The sequence below is a fragment of the Alexandromys fortis genome, unplaced genomic scaffold (genome assembly GCF_014885135.2).
Source record: "Alexandromys fortis isolate MF-2015 unplaced genomic scaffold, M_Fortis_MF-2015_v1.1 scaffold_240, whole genome shotgun sequence".
In the NCBI taxonomy this organism is placed as follows: domain Eukaryota; kingdom Metazoa; phylum Chordata; class Mammalia; order Rodentia; family Cricetidae; genus Alexandromys; species Alexandromys fortis.
Window position 1 is genome coordinate 1,105,040 of NW_026068133.1, and position 27,676 is coordinate 1,132,715.

A 27,676-nucleotide genomic window follows, 5' to 3' on the forward strand; every position below is an offset into this window, starting at 1 on the left:
CAGGGGCAACTGCATGCAAATGCATATACAGTGTGTATGCACATGCTGACATACACAATTAAAAAAAGCCAGGGGTATTGGCACATACCTTTAATCCCAGCACTTGGTAAGTTTGAGGCCAGCCTGGTCTATATAGAAAGTTCCAGGATGCCAGGCAGTGGTGGCGCACGCCTTTAATCTCAGTACTGGGAGGCAGAGACAGGCGGATTTCAGTGAGTTCGAGGCCAGTCTGGTCTACCAAGCAGTTTCAGGACAGCCAGGACTGTTGCATGGAGAAACCCTGTCTTGAAAAAAAAAAAAGTTCCAGGATAGCTAGGGCTATGTAGACCCTGCCTCAAAAGACAAAAACAAAACAAAGCAATGTTTAGTGATAGATAGACAGACTGGCAGACAAAAACCTTTGGGTGGCTCAGTAGTTAAGAACACTTGCTGCTTTTTCAGAGGACTAGATTTGATTCCCATCACTGTGAGGAGAAACAGCCAAGTGTGACTTCAAATCCTGACCTGGCTGCCACCTCTCTTCCTGATTCTGAGTCTATCTAGACTTGCTAGAAACCATAGTTCCACCATCAGCCTTCTCAGTAAGGTCTGTTGGAAGATTTTCACCTTGTAGCCAGACATGTCTGTTGGCCCTTATACTTTCCCCACCATTAAAATACCCTTTCCTAGGTTCCCCATGTGACTGCATCTCTCCCAGCCTGCGAGGCTCACCGAGTTGTTGACCCAGTCTGTGTGGGTTCCTACACCCCATGTCCTGGTGTCTGTAGCCTTCTGCTTATTTCTCCAAAGCATATTTTCTGTTTATCTTAGTTATGTATTTTAGGAAGAACGTTGATTGTACCACAGAAAGGGCTGGGTAAACACTGGACTACTGCCTAAATCAGGTCGGTGATAGGCTGGTAGGTAAGCAGGTAGGGAGAAGATAGAGAAGCAGATGTAAATGGATGCTAGGTCGGTCGGTAGGTGAGTGTCGTCCTGGTAAGCATGTGGCGCTGCACACGGCTCGTTACTGCTTGCTGTTCTGCAGGTGTGTTTCCACCAGGCCCCTGAGCTTAGTGGCTGCCACCTAGCTCAGGGCTTGGCACACAGTAGGTATGCAGATCAGTTCTGGGAACCCATGGAGGGGAGCTTTTATGTTAACTCTGTGCCAGGATTTTCACAAGTTTGTCTCCAAGGCATAGGGTGTGACATGCCTAAGGAGTCTCAGGCAAGAACCGTGGGAGAAGCTGAGGTCTACTGGACCCCAGAGTTGACCCCTCCCTGCCACCTCGGTGCTGTCCTGCACTTTGGGTAATAATAAGAAGGGCTCTTGCTGGTAATGGGGACAAGAGGTACAAATGACACCTGTCCTGTTCCATGGCTGCTTTGCTCTGTTCCCTTTTGGGAATTGATCAGGAAAGATGTGTGAGACTGGAGTTCAAGGTCCTGGGAGAGAAGGCTGAGCAGTGGAGCCCCGGGACATTGAGGCACTGTATCTGTTGACTTCACAAGTAGATCAGGTGCTGATTCTCCCCAATACCCATGGTGGTGCAGCTCCTGCCCACCCCCTTTTTAAAGATTGATTTGTTTTATTTTATACATCTGAGGACTTTGCCTGCATGTATGCATATGTACTACATGCTTGCCTAGCACCCGTGGAGGTCAGAAAAGGGTGTTGGATCCCCTGGAACTGGAGTTATGGATGGTTGTAAGCCACTGTGTGGGTGCTGGGTACTGGGGTTCTCAGAGCAGCCTGTGCTCTGAACTACTGTGCTCCTCTGGAGCCCTCAGGTACACCTTGAAGGCTGACAGGGGATGGCACAGCTGGCAGGAGAGATGGACGAGGTCAGGACTGGGGAGCCAGCAGGGCCCAAAGAGAGGCTTCTGAGATGGCCTTACCCTAGACTCTCCCTCCTGGCTGTCAGAGTGTCTCTGGTGTGCCTCTGCTTCTGAGGGGTCTTGTTTTGAGATGGCATAGACTGGCTTTGAACTCCTGGTTCTTTCACCTCTCAAGTGCCGGGATTATATCATGTGCCTCTCTGCCCGGTGAGACATGATTCTTTCTACATCATCCCTACTTAACCCTTTTCCCTGTTTTTTTTGCTCCTGAGTAATCCAGACAAGTGTCTTAACCTCTCTGAGTCTTTGCTCAGTTGCAGAGTACAGTGGGTGGGATCTTGGTGTCGGGCTGGGTGCGCGGGGACGGATGTTTGTATGCCGGCGCACAGTAGTGAGGTTCTGCTCCAGGCTGTCTGTTTCCCTGCTGGACTGCAGCACTTGAGAAAACCCTCATGCCCAGGGAAGGACCTTCCTTGGTGGCCACCATCCTTTAATATCAACTGCAGAGTCCTAGGACAGCTCTCTATGGACAGTGTTCAGCTTGGACTGTTGGACTGTCCCTCAGATGCTGGCTGCACCTGCATCTGCTCCCTGCCCCAGAGTATAGTGATTTAGCTCTTAGCACCTGAGCCCTAGGTCTGGCCACAGGTTCCCTCTGAGCGCCAACTTCTCGGTGCTGCCACGCTGGTCAGTGCGTTTGCATCACCACCATCCCCAGCACAATATTCTTGGTGGTAGTATTCAGGCATCTGTACTTGCCTGCCCTTGAGGTCCTGACAGAATCCATCCTCAGCTGCAGCCACTAAGAGCACCTTCTGTGCACTTTTGCTACGTTCCCTTTTAAAAGGTGGGCCTTAACCAATCTCTGTCTCTTCCTTTCTCTCTTTCTGCTTCTCTACCTGTCTCTATGTCTCTCTTTGTCTGCCTCTCCTTTTCTGCCACTCCTGTCCCCAGAGGCTGGTCTCCACTCTCCCCTCCCACCTTTCCATCTGAGCTCTGTCGCTTGGCGTCTTTCTCTCACGTGCTGCCTTTTTAAAATTATGATACCTGGGGAGCAGTTTCCTCTGGAACCTTCCTGCCTTGGCACTCCTGCGTGTGCCTTTCCTGAAGATTGGTGAAACCCTTATGTGTTCAGCCTCTGCAACTCAGGGTTCCCAAATCAGCTCCTTCACCCTCCACTTTGTTTCCCCCACAGGTGACCAGCAATGGCAGCATTGGGAGGGACACGCCGGCCGAGACCCAGCCTCAGAACCCCCCACCCCAGCCTGCCCCCAACGCCTGGCAGGTCATCAAAGGCGTGCTTTTCAGGTGAGCAGGTGGGCTTGGGGCTCCCACTCTGCAAACAGCAAGACCTGGGGAGAGGGACTGGTGACCAGGAATGGCACATTGCTGCCTTGGCAGAGGGGTTGTGCACACAGAGGCCTCACGATCTCCATGCCCAGAGAAGTACCTTGTGGATAAGCTCCAGCCTTTCATGTCACCCCAGTAGTCACCTTCTTTAATGCTGGCTTCTGAGCCTTAGAGAGCCCTCCTGGACAGCACTCAGCCTAAAGTAGGTTTGTTTTGAGACAGGGTCTTTCTGTTATGTAGCTCTGGCTGTCTAGGAACTCCATCTGTAGACCAGGCTGGCCTTGAACTCACAGAGATCCACCTGCCTCTGCCTCCTAAGTGCTGGGATGAAAGGCATCCTTTTTGGTAGTATCAAGAGTTGAACCTAGGGCCTTGGGTGTACTTGAGGCACACCTCAAGCCCCTTATTTGAAGGCACAGTCTTACTAAGTTGCCAGGCTGGATTTGAACTTGCTATGTAGTCCAAGCAGGCCTTGAACTTTTTTATTACATTGTCTTAGTAACTTTATGTGCATAGGAAGGTGTGCATTGACAAGGTACACATGTGAAGGTCAGAGGACAACTGGGAGTTAGCTTACTCTTTTACCCTGTCGGTCCAAGGGATCAAACTCAGGCCGTCAGGCTTCACGGCACACATCTTTATCCGCTGAGCCATCTCACTGTTCCAAGTCCTTGAACCTTTGACCCTCCTGCCTCAGCTTTTCAAACGCTGAAATGACGGGCCTGAAGCAAGGACTGGCTGAAAACCCCCTCTGTATGGGAAATGGAGTCCTACCAGGCACTGAAAGGGGAGAAGTTTTCTAGAAACAATTAGAGGCTCGGCTTTGGTAGATTTTCCCTTAAGCTTAGAAATGATCTCTGCCCTCACACAACACGGTGCATGCTGTTGAGAATGTGCCCGTGCCACTTGTGCAGTGACATCCTAAGTGCATAGCACACATCTGTGTCTTCTCGTGTAGTTTAGAAAATCTCTCGTCGGCTGGGCAGCGCACACTTTTAATCCCAGCACTCAGGAGGCAGAGGTAGGAGGATCTCTGTGAGTTCGAGACGAGCCTGGTCTACAAGAGCTAGTTCCAGGACAAGCTCCAAAACTGCAGAGAAACCCTGTCTCAGAAAAACAAACAAATAAAAAAGAAAATTTCTTGTCAGCTGGTGCTCTGTAAATAGGCCTTACATTAACAACAGATATAGGTATTGTGTCCTCTTGTTTAGTATGGGTCTCAGTATGTAGTCCTGCTGGCCTGAAACTCACAGTGATCCTCCTGGCTCATGAGAACTCACCGTAATCGCCAGCTTGCTTAGGGACCATGCACAGTACATACTTGAGCAGTAGGGATGCAGGCGTGTGTTGTGTTTGCACGGGGTCTCACTTTCTAGTCCAGTCCTCAGACATGAGTGAGTGCCAGAATTATAGGTGTGAGCCACTAGGTCTAGCAGATGTATCTAATGTTTACCAACATTAGGAGCCTCATGTTTTCCTGGATAGAGGATTTTTTTTTTTTAATTTTATGTGCATTGGTGTTGTGCCATGGGTGTTGCGTCCCCTGGAACTGAAATTATGCACTTGTGAGCTACCATGTGGGTGCTGGGAATTGAACCTAGGTCATCTGGAAGAGGGGTCAGTGCTCTTAACCATTAAGCAATCTCTCCAGCCCCTGTGGTTGGTTTTTGTTTGTTTGTTTGGTTTGGTTTGGTTTGGTTTCTCCTCTCTGTCTCTCTCTCTTTTGCATTTTGCATTAAAAGAAAAGGGTTGCCAGACTATGGTGCTGCACATCTTTAATCCCAGTGCTTGGGAGGGAAAGGCAGGTAAATCTCTGTGAGTTCAAGGCCAGCCTGATCTATAACGCATGTTCTAGGACACCCAGAGTTGTTATACAGAGCAACTTTGGCTTGAAAAACCCAACCAAAAAAAAGAAAAAGATTTTTTAGATTTATGTTATATGTATTAGTGTTTTGCCTGTGTGTACTGTGTGTGTGTGTACTTGGTGCCTGCAGGGATCAGAAAGGGACGTAGGACTCCTTGGGACTAGAGTAGGCATAGTTGTGAGCCAGCTTGTGAGTGCTGGGGACTAACCCAGTGCTCTTAACTCTTGAGCTGTCTCTCTAGTTATACATTGAATTTTTTTTCTTCCTTTTTTTGAGACAAAACTCAGAGATCCGCCTGCCTCTGGAGTGCTGGGATTAAAAGTGCATCACCACTGCCCAACTGTAACTTAAAACTTTATGTGTATAAGAATTTGGGAGGCAGAGGACACCTTTCAGAATTCAGTTTTCGCCACCTAAGACCTGGGATTAGACTCAGGTTCAGGCTTGGTAGAGGCTTGACCTTCACCCACTGAGCCATCTTGCTGGCCCTAATTCTGTTTAGGCAGCTGTTACTCAAGCTGGCCTTGAACTTGGGGCAGTCTTTCAGCACTGGTGTTCCAGACACGTGCTACCATGTCTTGCCCTGTTGGAGTTTGTTTCTTTTTAAAGCATGTTCTCATGTGGTTCAAGGTAGCCTCAAACTTATAGCTAAGGGTGACCCTCAACTTCTATCCTCTTGCTTTCACCTCTGCAGTTTCTTACATGGTTATTACAGACATGTGGCACCATACCTGTATGCCACGTATGGTGCTAGGAATGCCACTCCGAGCTTCATGTGTGCTGGGCAAGTCCCTCTGCTAACTGAACTGCATTCCCAGCTGAATTCATCCTAGGGATCCCATGAAAATCTGTCACCAGAAGGAGGGAGGTATATGTGTGACAGAAAAGGGGTGACTGCTGTTTTAGAAGGGTATTCCCTGTAGAGGGCATGGGCGTGGCTCGCAGGAGAGCACTTATATAGCATGCTTGAGGTTCTAGGCTCTCTCCAGCACTCCAAAAAATAAATAAAAAACAATCAAAACCATGACTTGCATTGCAGTCTCCAGTCATATTCTGGCATCATTCCTGCCGTTTGTGCCCAGGCTTCTCAGCCGTGGAACCTGTTCCTTATCCCTTTTTCTCTCGTCTTCCCTTCTTGCCCTGTGCTTTCAGATTTCCTTGTTATTTCCTGTCTGTGTGTTTGTACTTTCATTCATTCATTTATTGCATGGGAATACCTGTTGTGAATGCATGTGTACCACAGCACATGTGTAGAGGCCAGAGGAAACTTGTGGGAGTTTGTGTTTTCTTTCTGCCACATAGGTTCCTGCCGAGCCTTCTGCTAGGCTCTTTAGATTAGTTTAATCCCAGCAGTTGCGGGGAGGAAGAGACAGGCAGATCTCTATGAGTTCAATGCCAGCCTGGTCTAAAGGAGTTCTAGGACAGCCAGGGCTGTTACTCAGAGATCTCCTTTCTTGAAAGCTAAACAGAACCAAACCTTTACAAGATTACATTTATTGATTGGTTGTTTGTATATGTACATATGTGCCATGGTGTGCGAGTAGAGGTCAGAGGATAACTTGGGGTCAGCTTTCTTCTGTGACCATGTGGGTCCCGAGGAGTGAGATCAGTTGTCAAGGTGGCTAAACCAAATTTTCAGCTTCTTTTAAATTTATTTTTCTTTTATGTACATTGGTGTCTTACCTGAATGTGTGTCTGTGTGAGGATGTCAGATGCCATGGAATTGGAGCTACAGACAGTTATAAACTGCCAGGTGGGTGCTGGGAATTGAACCCAGGTCCTCTGAAAGAGCAGCCAGTGCTCTAACCGCTGAGCCATCTCTAGCCCCTCCAGCTCCTTTTAAAGATTTAATTATTTATTTAGAAGCAAGTGTGAAACTCACTATGTGGACCAGGCTGGCCTCATACTACTAGAGATCCCCCTGCCTCTGTTTCCTAGGTATTGAGGTTAAAGTTTTTATTAGCATATAATTATTATACATAATAATGGCCTTCCTATAACATTTTTATACCTGTACATATGTATTTTGATCCTATTTAGCCCCTCCACTTCCTTGTCCCCCTAGTTCATACAGTGTTGGGGAGCAAACCCAGGGTTTTCTATGCTAGGCAAGCACTCTGTTAACTGAGCTACATGCCCAGCTCCTTGGCCTTCCTTGTTCATCATCATCCTCTCTCCCTCTCTCTCCGTCTCCCTCTCTTCTCCCCTCCCCCCTCTCGCTCTCACTCTCACTATCTCAGTTGAGACAGTGTCTTGATATGTAGCCGAGACTGGCTTGTAACTTGGGACAGTCTTGCCTCCACTCCCTGAGTGCTGATCACAAATCTGTGCCATCACTTCTGGCTCACTTTTTGCTTTCATGCGCCAAGCAACTTATAGGACAGGTTAGCTCGCTCAAGTCCTTCCCTTCATTTTCTCACGGCCTGCATCTCACCCTCCCAGTGCTTTTCATTAGTTCATATCTGGAAATCTGCGCCTTAGTACTGAGGGATGCTTCCTTCAGAGGGGGCTCCAATTCAGCCTCTGCAGGCTCATTTCCTTTCTTAGAACTAGTGGCAGCAGACATCAGGAGGGTGTGGGCGGCTGCTCACAGACCATCTCATCCATTTCAAGTCCTATGTGTATGTCTCTTGTGTGTCTGTCTGTGTATGCATATGTCTGTCTGTGTGAGTCTATGTCTCTGTATGTGTGTGTGTGTGTGTGTCTGTGTGTGTTGCTGTGGTTGGAACTAAGAGCCCCAAATATGCTAAGTATAGAGGTTGTTTTACTTTTTAATTATGTGTTGTTTGTATTTGATGTTGGTGGTCTGGTATGTGCTGCAGTGAAGGTGGGGGGGGGGTCAGAAGACAGCTTTGTGGAGTTTTCTCCTACTTTACATGATCACCAGGCTTGCATAGTAACACACTACATACATCAGTCACACGAGCTGTAGAATTCAATTTTTATTTCATTTTCTTTACTGAGACAGGACCTCACCATATAACTGCCTGGCCTGGAACTCATAGAGATCTACCTGCCTCTGCCTCCCAGGTGTTGGGATTAAAGGTGTGAATCACACACCTGGGCCAGATTCTTTTTTTTGTTTTAACTTCTTTTTATTTATGTCTGCATGAAGGTATCAGGTCCCCTGGGATTACAGAGTTGTGAGCCACAATGTGGATGCTGGGAATTGAACTCATGTCCTCTGGAAGAGCGGCCACTGCTCTTAACCGCTGAGCCTTCTCTCCAGCCTGGGTGCCAGTTTTAGAGATGAGAACCAAGATTCTGACATAGTTATGTGATACACAAAGCTCCCCGAAACAGATTATGTGACAGTGGCCCTCTGTATTAGGATGATGTGCATGGATTTAAACTCATCCTTCACCTGGAGAAGGACTGGGGCATGGAAAGGAGCAGAGAGAGATGGTTGGTTCTTGTGCGTGCATGCTTGTGCCCGCACACACCTGCAAGTGCCTCCTCTCTTGGCTTGACTTTTCTTTTTGATAGTACTGGGGAATGTAGAGCCTAGCTATGCCAAGTTATGTCTACCTCCTGAGCTACAGCTCCTGTCTTTGTCTCGCATTGCACGTGTGCATGTGTTTTGTTGTTGTTTTGTTTGTGTATTGAGATAGCAACTTCTTTTTTTTTTTAACTTTATTTATTTATTAAAGATTTCTGTCTCTTCCCCACCACCGCCTCCCCTTTCCCTCCCCCTCCCCCAATCAAGTCCCCCTCCCTCGTCAGCCCAAAGAGCAATCAGGGTTCCCTGCCCTGTGGGAAGTCCAAGGACCACCCACCTCCATCCAGGTCTAGTAAGGTGAGCATCCACGAAACTGCCTAGGCTCCCACGAAACTAATAGGTCCAGTAGAATCAAAAACCCATTGCCATTGTTTTTTTCAAGACAGGGTTTCTCTGTGGCTTTGGAGCCTGTCCTGGAACTAGCTCTGTAGACCAGGCTGGTCTCGAACTCACAGAGATCCGCCTGCCTCTGCCTCCCGGAGATAGCAACTTCTTATGTATCCCCGACTGACATTAAACTCACTGGGCTCCAGCACGCTTTAAACTCTTGGTGATCTTCCTGTCTCTGTCTCCCGAAAGCTGGAATTAACAGTTATGAGCTGTCACACTCATTGGTTTATAAGCTTTATGCACTTGTGACTGTAAAAATAGCATGCCTGCCGGGCGGTGGTGGCGCATCCCTTTAATCCCAGCACTCAGGAGTCAGAGGCAGGCAGAGCTCTGTGAGTTCAAGACCAGCCTTTGGAGCTAGTTCCAGGACAGGCTCCAAAGCCATAGAGAAACCCTATCTCGAAAAAACAAAACAAAACAAAAAAACAGAAAACAAACAACAACAAAAAAAGCACGTCTTTGATCCCAGCACTCAGAGGCAGAGAAACCCTGTCTTGAAAAACCAATAAAGAAACAAATAAATAAATATAAATGGAGGCTATTTGTAGTGGGATAGAGGATTTATTGCCTTTTTTTTTTTTTTAAACAAGTTTTTGTCTTGGTTTGAGACTAGGTCCCACTCCATAGTCTAGTCTGGCCTGGAACTTGAGCAGTCCTCTTGCCGCTCTCTCAGGGATTGAAGTCACAGGCATGAGCCACCATGCCTGCTTTACTCAGAGAAGTTTGGAAACCTGGGAAGGCCTGGGTCCATAGAGGAAGAGCTTTTTCCTACAAGCCCTTTGAGAGGGCTCCAGGGGTGATTTTCTGATGGCCTCACATGCATGCCAGGTGACTAAGGCCTGAACTGGAGAAAGCACTGGTCCACACATGGGAGCAGAAGGCCTCTCCGACAGGGGCAGTGCTGCTCCCGTGCTCTCCCTTGGAGTATTTACTGAAGTGGAAACTGGAGGCCGCAGGGGTCCCCAGAGAGCATGGGTTCCAGACCTTTGTCAGCTTTGTGCACTGGGAGCAGGTGGCTCAGCTGGGCTGCAGCCCCTGAGACCCCAGACCCCAGGGCTCCTTGGCTTCAACAGGCAGAGGCAGGTCCCTGTGCCCGGTCCTGCCCTAATGGGGCCCAGCTAGGAGGTACCAACCCACTGAGCGTTCACTCACAGTACTTTTCCACTTAGTGGGTTTTTTATTTGTCGTTGTTGTTTTTTGTTGTGTTTTTTTGCAGCCTTGCACTTGCCAGGACAGCCTCTGTCACTGAGCTTCACCCTGGGAGCTGTACATGCCTTTTCCCCTGATGAAATAGTTGGAGCAGCTCACACAGGGAAAACATTGATGGGGTGGGCACCATGCCATTAGAACTCGGGGAAGGTGCATGCTCTTCACACCCCACCAAAGGTTACAAGAGGTCGAGTCTCGCCTGAGACTGGGTGTTGCACTTATATTTCTAGCAGTCAGGAGGCTGAGGTAGAAAGGGCTGTGAGTTCTAAGCTAACCTCAGCTACAGAGTGAGACTTACTCAAAAAGCCAACCAAGGCTAGGGCGATGACCCACCCAGTGGCCAAGCATGAGAACCTCAGTTCAGATTCTTAGTACCCACGCGTGGCTGAATAAGTTTGAAACCTTGACCTTGGTTGTGGGAAGAGAGACAACCAGGGGCTTGCTGCTCAGTCAGCCCAACCCCAAATCCGAGGCTTTTCAGAAGACAGGATGTGATAGAATCAGGTTGGCCTTCCTTCTCTGGGCTCAGAGGATCCTCCTGCTCCAGCCTTCTGAATTACAAGCTTGTCACCAAGCCCAGTTACAGTTTCTATTTCCTTAGTGTTTTTGATCTGTAAGTTGGTTGATTCCTCTGATGGAGATAGGGAGGATCCTTTGTAGCCTTGCTACGTCAGTATTATTAAATAGAAAATACATTGGTATAATGTGTGCATGTGTGTACAGATTGTGTGAAGTAGCAGAGTGGAACTTAGGGCCTTTGCATATACTAGATAAGCTCCTGACCACTGAACTGCATGCTATTCTATAGATCTTTTAGCATATAGTAATTCTGTAAAACCAAATTATTTTATTTTATTGATTGATTTTAATTTTTTGTTTTGTCGTTGTTGGTTTTTTTTTTTTTTTTTTTTTCTCCGAGACAGGGTTTCTCTGTAGCTTTGGAGCCTGTCCCAGAACTAACTCTTGTACACCAGTCTGGCCTCAAACTCACAGGGATCCTTCTGCCTCTGTCTCCTGAGTGCTGGATGGGATTAAAGGCCCAACAGTTTTTTGTTTTGTCTTAATTTAAAAAAAAATTCTGTGTGTATGAGAGAGAATGAGTATGTGCATGTGTGGTCCACACGGCAGTGTGCGTGCGAAGCCCAGGAGAGGGCATTGTCCTTTAGTGCTGGAATTAGAAGCGGTGTTAGTTACTTTTCTGTTGCTAAGATAAAATACTCTGAGAAGAGCAACCCAAGGTGGGAAAGGCTTATTTGGCGTATTCTTTGGGTTACATTGAGGGAAGTCGGTAGGGCCTGGAGCAGAAACTTGAGGAACACTGCTTGTTGGTTAACTCACTTGCTTAGATACAGTGTTGTTACGTAGCCTGGGGTCACCAGGTACCACCCACAGTGGGCCCTCTTATGTCAATTAATAATGAAGCCATAGGCCAGTCTGCAGCAGCTCCTCAGCCATCTGTCTAATCTTTTTGTTTTGCTGTTACTGATTTGCATTATATTTTATTTTGGGTTTTTTGGCCTTGAGTTCACTGTGTTGTCAAGGATGATTTTGAACTTCTGTTCCTCTTGCTGCCACTTTTCAAGTGTTGGAATCAAGGTGTGCACCACAGTTGGTAATTAGCTTTGTTAAGCCTTTCTCATTAGTTTGGTTGGGAGAATGAGACTGAAAATGTTGCTCAAGCTAGGCCTGACGGCCCAGGCCAGATGATCGAAGAAGAAATCTCAAGTTCAAGGCCAGCTCAGACACCTTAATAAGAATCTGGCTCGAAATGAAAAATAATATAATAAAATGGCTAGGATATAGCTAAGTGCCAAAGTCTAGAACCCGCCAGTGAAGGGCCGGGGCGTGGCTCAGTGGTAGAGCACCTGCCTAGAATCCACAAGTCAGGGGCTGAGGTGTGGCTCAGTGGTAGAGCACCTGCCTAGAATCCACAAGTCAGGGGCTGAGGTGTGGCTCAGTGGTAGCATTTGACTAGCAGCATATGAGAAGCCTTGGTTTAATTTTTTTCTTTCTTTTCTTCTTTTTTTGGTCTTTCGAGACAGGGTTTCTCTGTAACTTTGGAATCTGTCCTGGCACTAGCTTTTGTAGACCAGGCTGGCTTGGAACTCAAGAGAGATCCATCTGCCTCTGCCTCCCAAGTGCTGGGATTAAAGACCTGTGCCACTACCACCTGGTCTGGCTCAATTTCTTAATACCACAAAAAAAGAAGCCACCACCACTAGAACTGGTTTTCTGTGGCTAAAAAGACTAACTGATTACCTCCATCTTTTTTAGTCTGCCATTGAAACTGAGAGTAATTGCACTAAGGTTTTTTGCTAGTACAGTGGGAAGAGTCTAGGTCTTTGGATCTTCCTTAGGCCTCTTGGGGCCAAAGCACCTACCTGACTGCCTTAGACTCCCACCTCTGAGCCTGAGTGTCTGAGCCCATGCATGGTGTGAGGTCCTGGAGGGGTCAAGGTGGTGGCCCTGTGTGGATGGCAGCCTGCTTGCATAGGGGTTTTAGCCTCTGTCCAAGATAGTACCTTGCCTTCACTAGCCCTGCCACCGCTCTCTCACGGCCTCAGCTCTCAGGAAGCAGGGGCTAGTGTGGAGGCTGATCCACTAGATGCTGGCATAGGGTATAGGGCTTTACCTGCTGCTTCTTTCTTTCTCAGGATCTTCATCATCTGGGCCATCAGCAGCTGGTTCCGCCGAGGGCCATCCCCTCAGGACCAGTCAGGACCCGGAGGAGCCCCACGTGTCGCCAGCCGCAACCTCTTCCCCAAAGACACTCTAATGGTAATGCTAGGTGGGAAGGAACTTGAGGGCTGGGAGAGTGGTGTGTTGAGGGCCAGCAGGATGGGACACTTCCTGACTGCTCTCAGCTCTGTGGACACGTGGGACTCGGATGCCCTACCCCATCAGTGCGTGTGACTTGTGCCACCCAAGAGACTGAGAAAACATGACTCTGGGGACCTCAAGTAGCAGTCTTCTTGGTTATTGTGCACCCGTTGGGAGTTTTCTTCCAGAAACATGTTTTGCCTTCGTGGGTCGTGGGCAACAGGGTGACTGGGTTAACGGCACAGTCACCAGACCGCTCAGCCCCTCCTGGATCCATATTTGCTTTGATTCTGTTGCTGCATTTCCCAGCCTATTAGCAGACTACTACCGAATAGTGGATCCTGGTGAGGGCAGAGCCGGGCTGAACAGGGGAGGAGGTCACCAAGCTTGCCTCCCTTTCTGAGGCACTGGCCTTTGACTTGCTTGTCCCAGGTCTCCACAGCCATCTGTGGTGGTCCTGTTTCCCCTTGTGTTTAAGTTCATTATTGCCAATCTGAAGCTCCTTGATGTCATAGCTCAGGGCAGAGCCAGCAAAAGCAAAAGTTGAGTTTACCAGTTTGCATTAGGCGCTGTCCACAAATACCATCATCCCATGAACATCCGATTGGTGATCCCAACACCCTCCTCTCTCCACAGAACCTGCATGTGTACATCTCAGAGCACGAGCACTTCACAGACTTCAATGCCACCTCAGCACTCTTCTGGGAGCAGCATGACCTGGTGTACGGCGACTGGACTAGTGGGGAGAACTCAGATGGCTGCTATGAGCACTTTGCAGAGCTTGATATCCCTCAGGTAACCCCTACCCTGTTCTGGCCTGGGTCCTTGCAGCCACCTCGAGTGTGGTGTGATCCCCAGCTTTAGCCAGTTAGCCATTGGTCACTGTCCCTGAGGGCCTGCTTAGCACAATGATGCCAAACAGCATAGCTTCAAGGTTATATAAATAAATGGTGATGGGGCATTTGCTGTGCAGGCCCGAGCCAGGCTGATGCATGGAAACCTCTGTACCCCGTAAACTGAGAAGTGTTGCGATTGGGTGTGGTAGCACTCCCCTATAGTTCCAGAAACTTGGACAGCTGAGGCAGGAGGATTATCATGAGTTCAAGACCAAGCCAGGAATTATGGGAAGATCTGTCTCAAAACCAAAAGCATGTAACTATTACTGTCTCATGTAACTGTCACTGTCTACTGTCAGTGTGATAGGTGAAACTGGGGTTAGTTGCAACTTGGTGGCTTTCCCAAGGTCAGTATCTAGTGGAAGAGTCACTTGGCTCCCCAGCTCTGGGTTCAAGGCCTGCCTCTTCCAGGAAGCCTTTCTTAGCTGGTTTAAGTACGTTCTCTAGCCTCATGGCCTGTTGACTTCTGTAGGCTAGGCGTGCTGGGTCTTCTGTCTGGGCACAGATCTTTCTCACCAGTCCTTGAGACCTAGGAGGGTAATGCGTGGCTTAGCAGTGTTTGTGTCATCATTGTCCAGCAGAGGACTGGGCACACACAGACATTCAGCAGTCTTTTATTTTTAATGTTGGCAATTGAACCTAGAGCATCTATTTTGCACACTATGTAAGTACCATAGAGCTGAGCTAGATCCCCTGCCAGTGGGTTTTAGTTTTTGAGGTAGTCTGTGTAGCTCAGGTTAGTCTTGCTATGTAACAAAAGCTGGTTTTAGTTTTTGAGGTAGTCTGTGTAGCTCAGGTTAGTCTTGCTATGCAACAGAAGCTAGTTTTGAACCCTTTAAACTTTCTGCTTCAATATCCCAACTCCATGGATTATAAAATGTGCTGTCACACATGATCTCAGCCTCCAGTTTTTTTACTTTACATGTTGAGCTAGGGGCTTGCTGAGTTGTCCAGGCAGACTTTGAACTCACGGTGTGGCAGAGCTCCTGTCCTTTGTACCCAGCAGGCTTTGGGAATGGGGGAAGAGAAATGCCTCACCTTTCAGTGGCTAGAACTGAGCGGACACGGTCTCTGTGACTCCAGTGATACCGCTGGCTGTACTGTCCATCCCAGGCCCTTTCTTGAGGTTCAGAAAACGATGGGAACCAGTAAGCTGGTCGTGGGGACTCAGGTCCCACCTCCCAAGAAGCTCCTGGGAGCTTGGAGAGGAGGACCCAGTGTGAGCCAAGCTCTGCTTGAACGTCAGAGAAGACTTGGGCTCTCCTTTCCTTCCCAGTGCCCTGCACAGTTCACCTCCTCCCTTCACAGCTTGGGTTTCTTCCCCTAAAGTCCCCATTCTTGGGCAGTTGGGAGAGCTAAGCTGAGGAAGCCTTTGGCCAGAGGGCCAGCAGGAGATGGCACATGGAGTTCGGGGTAGCAAGGATGGTCATGGGCTCACAGTCTGGTTATTTTGTTTTATCATAATGTGATCTTCCTTCGTGGCCCAGACTTTCTTCAAACTCTCAATCTTCCTGCTACAGCTAGAATTAGAGGCATATACTGCCACAGATGGCTTTCAAACAACTGGGTTCTGACTCTGTCTGCAAACCCTTGAGTATGTGAGCACCCAGAGCCTTGTCAGCAAAGCAGGATCACGTCATGACCCTGTCACAGTGCAGTGCAGTGCAGTGTAGTGATGGGCATCATGACGCACTAGAGCAGGCCAGCAGGCAGGTTCCTTGGCTGGATGCTCTGGGAAGGCCTTGCTGCAGTGGTGGTGGGATGACCTGCATCCCACAGTTGAGGCACTGAGTCCTGTGAAGGAAACCTGAGCTTATGGAAGCCAGGACCAACTCTCAGTGTTCGGTCCATCTGGGATCTGACCTTCAGTCTATCTTGCTCCAGCACTTGAGGCAGAACTAGTCAGCTGCCTCTATGCCCTGAGTCCTCAGGAAGTAGCTGGAGAGTGGGAAGTAAGTGGAAGCTGCTGTAGGCAAGTGACAAGCAGCCTTGGCATTTTCTACTCCCTTCTCTTGTAGAGTGTACAGCAGAATGGATCCATCTATATCCACGTCTACTTCACCAAGAGTGGCTTCCACCCAGACCCTCGGCAGAAGGCCCTGTACCGCCGACTTGCCACTGTCCACATGTCCCGGAGTAAGTTGCCTCCCTTCTGATCCTGGTGGACTATGTCTGGAGTGTGACATGCAAAGTCTCAGTCCTATAGAGCGGGCAAGAACCCTGTGCTCTGAGGATTAGGGATTGATGAGACAGGTACTGGCCTCATTTGTCTGTTCCTAGCTCTGGGACACTCAGGGACCTGCAAGTGAGAGCCGGTGAATCTGGGTGTGATGCATGCCTGGCATCCTAGCTAGGGAGTTGAGGGCTAAGACTGAGGCAGAGTGGCGAGTTTAAAGCCAACCTAGGCTTCTTAGCGAAACTGCCTCAGCAAAAGCAAAGAGTAAGAAAGGGCAGGTGGCCAGGCAGTGGTGGTGCATGCCTTTAATTGTAGCACTTGGGAGGCAGAGGCAAGCGGATCTCAGTGAATTTGAGGCCAGCCTGGGCTACAAAGTGACTTCCAGGACTGTTACACAGAGAAACTCTGTCTTGAAAAACAAATAAGCAAACAAATAAAAAACCAAGGGGGGGGGGCGGGAAGACTGGGCAGGTGAAACATAGAACTGCTGGACGAAAGGTGACGATAAGCTTGGCTGGAGTGGAGAGAAGGAGCTGATCAGAGTCAGACACAGAGCAGAGGACTTGAAAGCAGCTGCATCCTAAGGCTGGGGCTCAGTTGGCAGAGTTCTTGCTTAGCATGAGGAAGCCCTGGATTGGATCTTTTGTGCAGCAAACCAGGTGTGTTGGTGTACACCCAGATTCCGGCCTCGGAGAGGTAGAGGAGGAGCAGAAGTTCAAGGTTATCCTTGCTTACTTAGGGAATTAAAAGCCAGTGTGGGCTGTGTGATACCCTGTGCCCACCCCCCCAAAAAAAGGAAAAAAAAAACCAACCCTCTTTTCTCCCAAGATCTGGGGCAGCACTGTCTGTGGAGGAGGTATCTATAACTTAACTGCTGTAAAAAGTCTATAGGGAAATAAATAAATTACCTACCTATCAATAGTGACAACAGCCAGAAATGGACTGAAGTGGACTGAGCCACACATGCTAGTAAATACCTTAATCCCAGCACTGTGAGGCTGAGGCAGGTGGGAGGTGAGCTCAGGGCTATCCTGGAATACATAGTACGTTCTAGGCCATATAGCCAGATCACAAGCAAAGACAGTAGCCAGGTAGATGGCTCTGTAGTTAAAGTGAGGACCAGAGTTGTCTCCCCAGCATCCATGTAAACTGCCAAGGCAGCCCGGCAAGCCCTCGCTTCCAGTTCAAGGCCACACCTTGGTATATAAAGTAGAAATCAATCAAAACAGCCGGTATCTTTCTCAGGCCTCCGCAGGCCCACAAAGTCACTCATGTGCTTCCACACACAGGCACGCATTCACACCAAGAGAAAAATGAATGCTGAATTCAACATTATTTCAACATGGAATTGACAGAAAGAACAAATATGATACTTCCCATTGGGGAACAAATGTCATACTGAATATGTGTCACACCCCAGTTGTACTAGGCACCTGTAACCCCATACTGGATGGAGCAGCTTTAGAAGCTTGGCCTACCAGAACAGGGCTTCTCTGTTCTCATGGGACTGAGGCATTTCTTATTAGAATCCTTTTTTGTTGTTGTTGTTTTGTTTTGTTTTGTTTTCAAAACAGGGTTTCTCTGTGTAGCCTTGGCTGTCCTGGAGTTCGCGCTACAGACTTGCGCTGAACTCAAGAGATCCTCCTGCATCCTCGGCCTCTTAAATACTAGGAATAAAGGGCTTCTCACACACTAGACAAGTGCTGTGCTTTCATCCATACCCCAGCTCCTCACTGGGGATTCTAGGCAGGAGCTCTACCACTGAGCCATACCCCAGCCCCTCACTGGGGGATTCTAGGCAGGGGCTCTACCACTGAGCCACACCCCAGCCCCTCACTGGGGGATTCTAGGCAGGGGCTCTACCACTGAGCCACACCCCAGCCCCTCACTGGGGATTCTAGGCAGGGGCTCTACCACTGACAGTCCTGAGCCCATTTTATCAGTTTTAATTTTTTGTTATTGTGTTTGGAGACAGGGTCTCTTTGTTTTCCTGGCCGTAACTCAACCAGGCTGTCCTCAAACTCCCAGAGATCTGCCTGCATCTGCCTTCTGAGTGTTGGGACAGCCACGTTTGTTCTTTTTGATTATTTGAGTTTTTGTATTTGAGCGTTTTGCCTCTATAGGTGTACTTGCACACTAGTGCTCTCACTCACAAGCCATCTCTCCAACTGCTGTTTTTATTTTGAGAGGATCTTACTAGGTTGCTTGGGCTGGCCTTGAACTTAATTTGATCCTCTTGTCTCAGCCATTAACTGTCTGGGATTACTGGACCACTAGGTTCCTTCTCAACATTAATTAGAGCCTGGCGGCATCCAAGTTGAGAGGGTGTGGTCGGCTCTTTGCTCTTGTCTCAGGCAAGGTGGCGGGAATTCTGGCCAGCCTAACCGTAGCAAGGGGAAGTGAGTCCACTTGTGGTTGGGGATTCACAGTGTCGGAGTTCTCGTGTTTGCTTCTCACGTTGCTGGCCCCAGGCCTTCTTTGAAATGGTCCTCTGACTCCCCCGTGTGTGGCCTGCCCCTGAGCCCAGGGCATAGAGCACTTGCGTGAACTAGGAGGCAGGTGTGTGTGTGTGATGATGGAGGGCCATGAGGAATGACACTGTCCAGGAGAGGAGGCTTACACCTGTAGCCCCAGCTGAAGCAGGAGGATGGCCTCAAGTTTAAGGCTAGCCTAGATTATATAGTGAGTTGCTGTTTCAGAAAAACACAGTGGCCACCGCCATTCAGGAAGGAGACCTTGAGGAAGGGATCAATGGCTTGGTGTGGGTTTCAGGCAGATGGATGTCCCCTGCTGGCCTAGGGAGTGTCCCAACAAGTTTGGAGAAGGGAGGCTCTGTTTTCTGCTCAGACAACTCTAGCAGTCTTTCTCTGTAAAGGTGGAGTGATAGTTGCCAAGATTAGCGGGTGATTGGGGCTGCCCAAGTGAAGTCAGCAGCAACAGGGAAGCCAGGACACAGAGGCCATGGGACAGTATTCTGGGATCTAGGCTTTTAAATATTTCCAGGCCTCACCCATCTCCCTCTGCTTACAGTGATCAACAAATACAAGCGTAGGCGATTTCAGAAAACCAAGAACCTACTAACAGGAGAGACCGAGGCTGACCCGGAGATGATCAAGGTAAGCAGGAGGGGCTAGTGTCATCTAGTTGCAGATAAACCTTGGTCAGGCCAAGTGGCACACACCTCTGTTACCTTCCCTGGGACGAGTCCAGGGATGTGGCCACCGCAGCATGAGCCCATCTCAGTTGTAGGGGCAGCAAACAGAGAGGCTACATGGACACTGTGCAGCTGGCACAGAGCAGGCACTGGAGATGGTGGGCTGAGCAAACCAGGGCATTTTTCTGAAGGCACATGAGCTCGCCTTTCCCCATGGTTTTGGGCAGAAGGCATGGTCCCAGAGTGGAGTAGAACCACGCTGTGAGAGGGGATGCGAAGGTGCTTTCTCTGGGCCAGGCATTGTTTCCTGGCAGCCTGCTTCTCCTACCTTCAGGTGAGAAGGTAGAGAATGGTTGGATCTCAAGTCTGCTGCAGGCTTAGTAGCTGATGGGCTCCAGCGTGAGCCTCCCAGACATGGCTGTGGGGTTGCTGTTCTACCCCATTTGTCAGGGGAGGGCATGAGCAGTGGTAGCTGTGGAGCCACTGTCTGCCTGAGGCCTGCCATTCATTTCCCATCTCCCTACAGAGGGCTGAGGACTATGGCCCTGTGGAAGTGATCTCACACTGGCACCCCAACATCACTATCAACATCGTGGATGACCACACCCCATGGGTGAAGGGCAGCGTGCCACCCCCACTGGACCAATGTAAGCCTAGCCAAAAGCCCAAGGCCTTGTCTTCCCCAACCCCATCTTTGACCCTTGATACGCTCTCCTGACCACACTGTGCCTCTGCCCTCTGGCTCGTCTCTAATATTAATCATGGGCAAGGCCTGGCCACTGCAGGGAATGACCTGCAGACTGTCCCTGAGTATAGATTTACACCTGGTTTCTTACTACTTTATAGAGCTGGGGGTACCAGAGACAAACTTTAGTGGCCTTCATTCAAGGCTGCTGCCTTTGCCACTGCATGCTTTTCCTGGAGGTTCAGGGAACATTTTGCTCCTCGTGGCACAATCAAGAAATGCTATATATTGCTGGGTAGTAGTGTCACACACCTTTAATCTTAGCACTCAGAAGGGAGAGACAGGTGAGTTCGAGGCCAGCCTGGTCTACAGAACAAGTTCCAGGACAGGCTCCAAAGCTAGAGAGAAACCCTGTCTCGAAAAACCAAAAGAAAAGAAAAGAAATGGTATGTGGTGTCCAGGCCCGGCTGAGCGGTGCCCACCACGCTGTGTGCCCACAGATGTGAAGTTTGATGCCGTGAGTGGCGACTACTACCCCATCATCTATTTCAATGACTACTGGAACCTGCAGAAGGATTACTACCCCATCAATGAGAGCCTGGCCAGCCTTCCACTGCGTGTCTCTTTCTGTCCGCTCTCACTGTGGCGCTGGCAACTCTATGCTGCACAGAGTACCAAGTCACCCTGGAACTTCTTAGGTGACGAGCTGTATGAACAATCAGACGAGGAACAGGATTCGGTGAAGGTGTGTGGGGTGTCCATGGCCCAAGGGGAAGTGAGGACTCCCACCCAGCGCTCCCCCAGACCTGGTTTCACAACTGCCTAGGCTCCCCACTCCAAGCAACAGGCAGGAAGTGGGTCCCCAACCCTGGTGACATGGCTCCCTGACTTGAGTTCTTTGCTTTCTCCTCGTGTCTTTTCAGTCCCTTTCTGTCTCCTATCATCATCTTGTGTGTTCTGGGTCTAGGCTTGTCTTGTCTGGGCCACCATTCCACACTGTTCTTTCCTGTTCTCTCTTGTACCTCTCTGTCTGACCCCTGTGTTAGCTCACTCTCCTGTGCCCTCCCCTGGCCTGCTTTGGTCTTGAGCTAATGCTGTCTCTCTCGTGGTCCCTAGAGCAGGTCTATAGTGGTCTTACCAGGTCCTGCCTAGGGTTTCCAGGGACATAGGGAATGGCTTTTGGAAGTGAGGTGCCACAGCAGAGACAGGGCAATGCTCATAAGCTCCCCTCCCCAGGTGGCCCTGCTGGAGACCAGCCCATATCTTCTGGCACTCACCATCATCGTCTCCATCGTCCACAGTGTCTTTGAGTTCCTGGCTTTCAAAAATGGTAGGCATGGGTCCTGGGACATCAAGGTAACTGCAGAGGGCAGTATCTCCTCCCTGTTTCTCCTTATGCCTGGGGTCTCTCACCTATACTCTAGAGACCTCATGGGCTGGAGGGATAGTGACCCTACCAGGCACAGAGCTGAGGGAGGGGCTGGGCCTGCTGCCTGGGCCAAGGCCAGGGTGGCAACACCAGGAAGCAGGGCGGGGAACTCCAAAGCCAAGGGAAAGGGAAACCCCAGGGTTGCTCCCAGTACCCTGCCTGTCAGGAAGCCTCAGCATGCGTCTACCCAGTTCCAGAACAGCCCATAGCTCTGTTCAACTCCAGGTGAGGAAGCAGACGCTTAGTGACTGGAACTGCTGGCCTGCAGCTGCACAGTTCTGCTGTGGCAGACATTCCAGGTGCTCGGTCAGTTTCTAGGCCTGTGGCCCACAGTGCAGGGAGCTGGGAGATGTCCTGAAGCTCCCAGGATTGGCAGGAGTGATGGGAACCTCTGTCATGCTGACATTGCACAGTGGAAGCAAAAGAAAATGGTGGGCAAACTGGAGGGGTTCTCAGTGTGGCCTCTCCTGGAAGGCCTTACATAGGGAGCTTTCCTGTGCTCTGCTGCCTTGGAATAGAGAAGAGGGTGGGCTGGCCTATCTTGTGTATGTGCTGGGTCCGTCCCCAGTACTACAAAACAAACCCTAAACAACAAAACCGATACAGCATAGAGATTAGTGGGGTACAGGTGTTGCCACACATCATGGCAGCTGACGTGAGCTTGGCTTTGCTCCCTGTACCAGATCCCCCACTGTCCTGAGGGATGGATGACCTTGTGAATGGGGTGTGCTAAGCCCCACGTTTGGTTGTGTGAACCAGGGTCGATGCTCCTGTGTCACAAAGGCCTAGGGTCCTGTACGTCTGTGGTCTACTGTGACCTAGAAGCCAGGCACCAGGGGGAGACTAGGAAATAGGAGGATGTCATCAACTCAGCTCCCCCAGGTGTCCACATGGAGACCAGAAACCAGGGCTTGTCTCTGCCCCCAAGGAAGCCCATAGTTGGAGTGGGAGGCCAGAAGAGAAGGTCCCCAAGCATGTACTTTGGATCTTCCTGACCAGGAAGCAGCATTATGTGCTACTGACCTGGTGTCTGCCCAGGTTCTGCCGTACTAAGACTGTACACCTCAGGGTATTTAACTTTGTCTCCTTACACCTGAATGTCCTCACTAGAAAACAAGGGACCAACCCCATGGTACAGGTGTTCTGTCTCATGTGACCATGGAAAAGGTCCTGTGTGCCCTCTGCTTTTGTGAGAGAGAGTGCAGCCCAAGGAAGGTTGCTAATTGCCTGTGCCCACACCCTCTGCAGACATCCAGTTCTGGAACAGCCGTCAGTCCTTGGAGGGGCTGTCAGTGCGCTCTGTCTTCTTTGGCGTTTTCCAGTCCTTTGTAGTTCTCCTCTATATCCTGGACAATGAGACCAACTTTGTGGTACAGGTCAGCGTCTTCATTGGGGTCCTCATCGACCTCTGGAAGATTACCAAAGTCATGGATGTCCGGGTGAGTCAGGCACCATGTTGCTGTGGGGCTTGCAGGTTGGGAAGGGGGTCGCCTGCCCAGCCAGGCCTTGCCTTGGTCCCTAGGGGTTTCCCGACGCCTGCCTGGCTCCCAAGACCTAGGGGATTTTTGCAACAGGGGATTTTTTTTGGGGTCACATTAGGGCAGGGGAACTGGGAGGAGTAAGGAACGGCAGGGGCCTTTCTGACTGGGGAGTGGCAGGAGTCAGGTCCCAGCTGACCTTGACCTCCTTCCCGGTTGCAGCTGGACCGGGAGCACCGAGTGGCAGGAATCTTCCCTTGCCCAACCTTTAAAGACAAGTCTACCTACATTGAGTCTTCAACCAAAGTATATGATGATGTGAGTGACCCCTTGGCCCTGGGGTGGTCTCCAGGCACTCGCACTCATGAGAGACAGGCTGGGCCATTGGTCCTGCCTGCCAGATCACTGCCAGGCCCATATCACACCCTGTATTCCCGCCTGCTGCATCTACTTCCTGGCTGAGTCCAGAGTTCCCAGAGTCACCTGGAAATTCCCCTGGCCCAGCCTGCTGGACCAGGTGTGGGTGGAAGAGGACAAGGAGTAGGGCCACTGAACAGGGCCTGCAGAGCCAGCCCCAGCCCGTCCTGTGACCCCCACAGATGGCGTTCCGGTACCTGTCATGGATCCTCTTTCCGCTGCTGGGCTGCTATGCTGTCTACAGCCTTCTGTACCTGGAGCACAAGGGCTGGTATTCGTGGGTGCTCAGCATGCTCTACGGCTTCCTGCTGACCTTTGGTGAGCAGGCTCAGCTCTACCCTGCCTGGAGGGCCTGCCACAGTGTCAGGCCCATCATTCTTGTAGGCCACAGCCTTGAAGCTGGCTGCCAGGCCTGACTTTGCCCCACCTAGAGGGCTGGTACCAGCAGACCATCTCAGGCCCATGTTCTCGAGCTATAGTGAGCATGGCAGCCAAGTCTTGTCCTGGGGCTCACTGGTCAGTAGGGGGGTCAGACCCATTTCAGACAGTGCCCATCTAGTGTAGGCAGGCATGGGACTAGGAAGCCCTAAAAAGGCTTCTGGCCTGGTCAGAGAGAGGAATTCCTGTGTTATGGGGACCCCAAAGTACAAAGAGAAGCTAAGCATTCACAGCAAGTGATACATACGGACAATAAAGGGTGCACTTAGGTGGGGCTTAGGAATCACTCTGAGGAAAGGATGTCTAAACAGTCCCTAGAGGTGACCAGGGGGACAACATGAAGATCTGGGTATGATGACACAACCTATACTCTTAAACTTGAAAGGCTGAAGTAGAAGGATCTCTGAGGTCAAGGCCATTCTGGCTATAGCCTAAGACCCTGTCTCAAAAAACAAAACAAATTGTTGGAAAGAAAATGCAAAGACCCTGGGGTAGACTATGCTGGAAAAGCAGAGTGAGCCGGGGTGCCTGGTCATGGTGTCCTTTGTCTTCCCTCAGGTTTCATCACCATGACACCCCAGCTCTTCATCAACTACAAGCTCAAGTCTGTGGCTCACTTGCCGTGGCGAATGCTCACCTACAAAGCCCTCAACACCTTCATTGATGACTTGTTTGCCTTTGTCATCAAGATGCCTGTCATGTATCGGATTGGCTGCCTGCGGGACGGTGAGGCCCAGGGGAAATAGGGACATGGGATGTAGTGGGCAGGAAAGAACCTCATTCTCCGGTGGGGTGGGCCACGTACCTCACACAGCCCCTTCCCCCAGATGTGGTTTTCTTCATCTACCTCTACCAACGGTGGATCTACCGCGTTGACCCCACCCGTGTGAACGAGTTTGGTATGAGTGGAGAAGACGTCTCAGCAGCATCCAAAGCCCAGGCGCCCACTGCAGCAGGGGCTCTCACACCTGTGTCCAGCACGGCTGTCACTGAAGAGGATGCCTCCACAGTCCCAAAGGCCACTCCCGAGGCCAGTACTGCCAGCCAGCCCCAGGAAGCCCCTCCAAAGCCAGCAGAGGACAAGAAAATGGATTAGCCACTTGGGTCCTCATCTGCTCCTGGTGACCACCACCCACCTCCCTGGCCCCTCCCCTCCCCTCCCTGTCGCCCTCTTCCTGGACAGATCGGGCCAGGGCGGCAGGAGGCCCCCTAGGGCCAGGGCCCAGTGTGTGAGATGAGGGCCAGGCGGGCCGGGGCTGGCTGTATGTATGTGAAGACACCATGGGTCATCTCTGTCTGTTCGTCTGTTCCTGTGTATTTGCAGACATCTCGCCCTGCAAGCCCAGCACCATCGGGAATCATGATAAAGCCAATGTGGCGCCGAGGGTGGGCCAGGCGGGGAAGGGGCCAGGGCTCCTCTGTGGGATGCCTGTGGTCCTCCATCATCTTGTCCCTCATCCCCTGACCACCCCGCTCCCAGACCGCCACCCTTTAACACAGTCTGGATTTAATAAATTCATATGGGTGTTTAACTTAAGCTCAACCATCGCACCTCCACTGCCTTCCTTGCCTGAAATGGGCAGCTGGCTCAAGTCTGGGAGGGAGACCTGGAGGTAAATGACAGGGAATGCGGATCTGGGGTTGTTTCTTAGCGTTTTAAACACTGCTTACCTAGCATGAGCAATGCCCAGCACTGCATAAACCAGTCATGGTGGTGCGTGCCCGTAAGTCAGAACTAACCTGAGCTGCAAGTGACAGCGCTGTCTCAGAGAGATAGTAGGTGGCTCGGTGGGTGAAGGTATTTGCTACATAGCCCTGACACCCTGGGTTTGTACTACTATTGTGCCAGAAGGCTGGCCACACAGTCTAAATTGATCACTAGGACACACATAAGGCAGAAGGGAGGGAACCAGATGCAGTGTTGTCTGCTTCCATGCACATACGTGGTGGCACACGTACCCAAGCACATGATACTGTCCTGCAAGGGGCCTCCCAAAGGATTCTTCATCTTAGACTCCCATGAGAGTTCTGGCTGAAAACATCCAGTGTCCCTGTGGTTCAGCTACATGAAACCAGGCAGGGTTGGAACACTAGACACTACCAGTATAGAGTAAAGAGGCCACCCCCAAGAGGCACAGGTCCTACTCAACACTCCTCAATGGGGACGCCTGAACGGGTCTTGTACCAGTTTACCACCTGGACTGCAGCAGTACAGAGTGAATTCTTGGTTGGCATTGCAATGTCCCTAAACAATGGCTTCAAGAGCCAGCTGAGCTGTCAGTACCAGGAACTGGGTTTGCTCACTCTAGAGAAGTGATAGCCACTTGGCTATTCACCCTATCTTCTCAGACACTGTAGACTCATCCATGTTGCAAGGAGGCCCTGGACCAAGGACCACCCAAGGTTCCACCTGCTTCCCCACCCTGCTGAGTCAAGCAAGGAAGTCGGAGGTCCTTCGCTCAGGGTAGTGGTAGGTGGTGTACCCATTTTTCTTGCTGGGCTCCTACTCAACCTGCCATGGCTCCCCAGGGTCCTCAGAAGAGTACAAGACTCATCGGGCGGTGGTGGTGCATGCCTTTAACCCAGGAGTCAGGCAGATGGGTTTCTGTGAGTTCGAGGCCAGCCTGGTCTAATACAGGAACTAGTTTCAGGACAGCTAGAACTGTTACACAAGAAAAACCCGGTCTCAAAAACAAAAAAGAAGTACAAGACTCCTACAGGTGAGATCTTAGGGGCTTTTGCATGCCCCATAACCTCCCCTACATGGGACCCGAGTACCTGGAGGATGCATTGGTGTTTCTTCCAGGAAACCTCTTACCCCCAAGTCCTGATGTTCTCCCAGCAGCTCTGCCCACTGGTACATCATGGCAAGGTCCCTTTCCTGGACCAAGACTTAACTTGTAAGAACATGGCGAGGGTTGTCTTAGTGACCGCCATGTCCGTTTGCTTTCACAGACATCTGAACATGTCGAGAGCCCTTACTGGTGTGCTGGTATAATGTTTGGTTAGCAGCTCCTGAGCCCCGGGCAGATACAACACAGGACAGTTCTATATACATCACAGGGACCAACATTCCATCATAGCCCTGTGAAACTCACAACCTGGCAGGAACCCTAGAAACTTCTGTATTCTACCACATCCTTGATTTTGAGAGGTTGAGGCAGGAGGATTTGATGGTTTTGGCCAGCCTGGGCTACAAAACAGGACTTAGCATGCTGGCACTCACTTGTAATGCCAGCACTTGGGAAGGGGGCAAAAGGATCAGGAGTTCAAGGTCATCCTCACTGACTATAAATGGAGTCTGAGACCAGTCCGGGTTACCTGACACTTTGAAACAATAAATAAAGGGGAACACCATGCACGCGCCTTATGCTGTCTCCAGCTGTGAGAACGGCACAGCACTGGTACGTAATAATTGTTTTTCATGTTCATGATAGCCCTTTGAAGTTTGTGCTGTTGTTTATCTGTACCTCCAAATGAGAAATCCAGAGCTTTTCCAAAGTTGGGTATGGGGATACACACCTTTAATCTCAGCACTCAGGAAGCAGAGGCCAGCTTGGTTTATATAGCCTGACAAGGAGTTAGAAATTTGAATGGTGCAGGCACATGAAAGGCTATGACAAGGGTCAGCTGTACTGTGTCTTTATTGAACCCTCACAACATCCTTGGGGATGTTGGGGAAACTCAAGTCCAGAGTGAGTGGGGAAATCAATTGCCTGGGGTTATATAACTGTCCAGAAAACCTAGGATTTGAGCACAAGAAATTGATTCAGGACCCTGAAATTACAACTTCTTTTGAGAGACTGCTTATTTTTTGAGGCAGGGTTTTGCCATCAGTAGCCTAGACTAGCCTAGAACTCATGGCAATTCCCTGCCTAAGCCTTCCAAGTGTTGAAATTACTGATGTGAGATATCTTGCCTGGTGCTCAGATTTGCTCTTGAGTTCATAGTCCTGCTGTGTCAGATCCAAGGCTGGTGTTGGCACTTGCTTTCTTGATGCTGGGCAACCAATCCAAGTCTTCTTGCTAAGAAGGGACTCACACTGAGCTATG

The 27,676-nt window shown here is 50.2% G+C and overlaps 1 protein-coding gene across 1 annotated transcript in view; it reads left to right on the forward strand.

Moving 5' to 3' along the window:
- Clptm1 (CLPTM1 regulator of GABA type A receptor forward trafficking) overlaps positions 1-25,167 on the forward strand; it is a 30,246-nt gene extending 5,079 nt beyond the window's left edge. Inside the window, exons 2-14 of the mRNA XM_050126325.1 lie at positions 3,014-3,126; positions 12,786-12,909; positions 13,588-13,746; positions 15,866-15,983; positions 19,054-19,139; positions 19,704-19,824; positions 20,363-20,607; positions 21,099-21,192; positions 22,540-22,730; positions 22,992-23,087; positions 23,369-23,504; positions 24,183-24,350; positions 24,452-25,167. Of these exons, the coding sequence (XP_049982282.1) occupies positions 3,014-3,126; positions 12,786-12,909; positions 13,588-13,746; positions 15,866-15,983; positions 19,054-19,139; positions 19,704-19,824; positions 20,363-20,607; positions 21,099-21,192; positions 22,540-22,730; positions 22,992-23,087; positions 23,369-23,504; positions 24,183-24,350; positions 24,452-24,720 (1,920 nt within the window). The 3' untranslated portion in view covers positions 24,721-25,167. The remainder of the gene's footprint in view (positions 1-3,013; positions 3,127-12,785; positions 12,910-13,587; positions 13,747-15,865; positions 15,984-19,053; positions 19,140-19,703; positions 19,825-20,362; positions 20,608-21,098; positions 21,193-22,539; positions 22,731-22,991; positions 23,088-23,368; positions 23,505-24,182; positions 24,351-24,451) is intronic.
- The last annotated feature ends 2,509 nt before the right edge of the window (positions 25,168-27,676 follow it).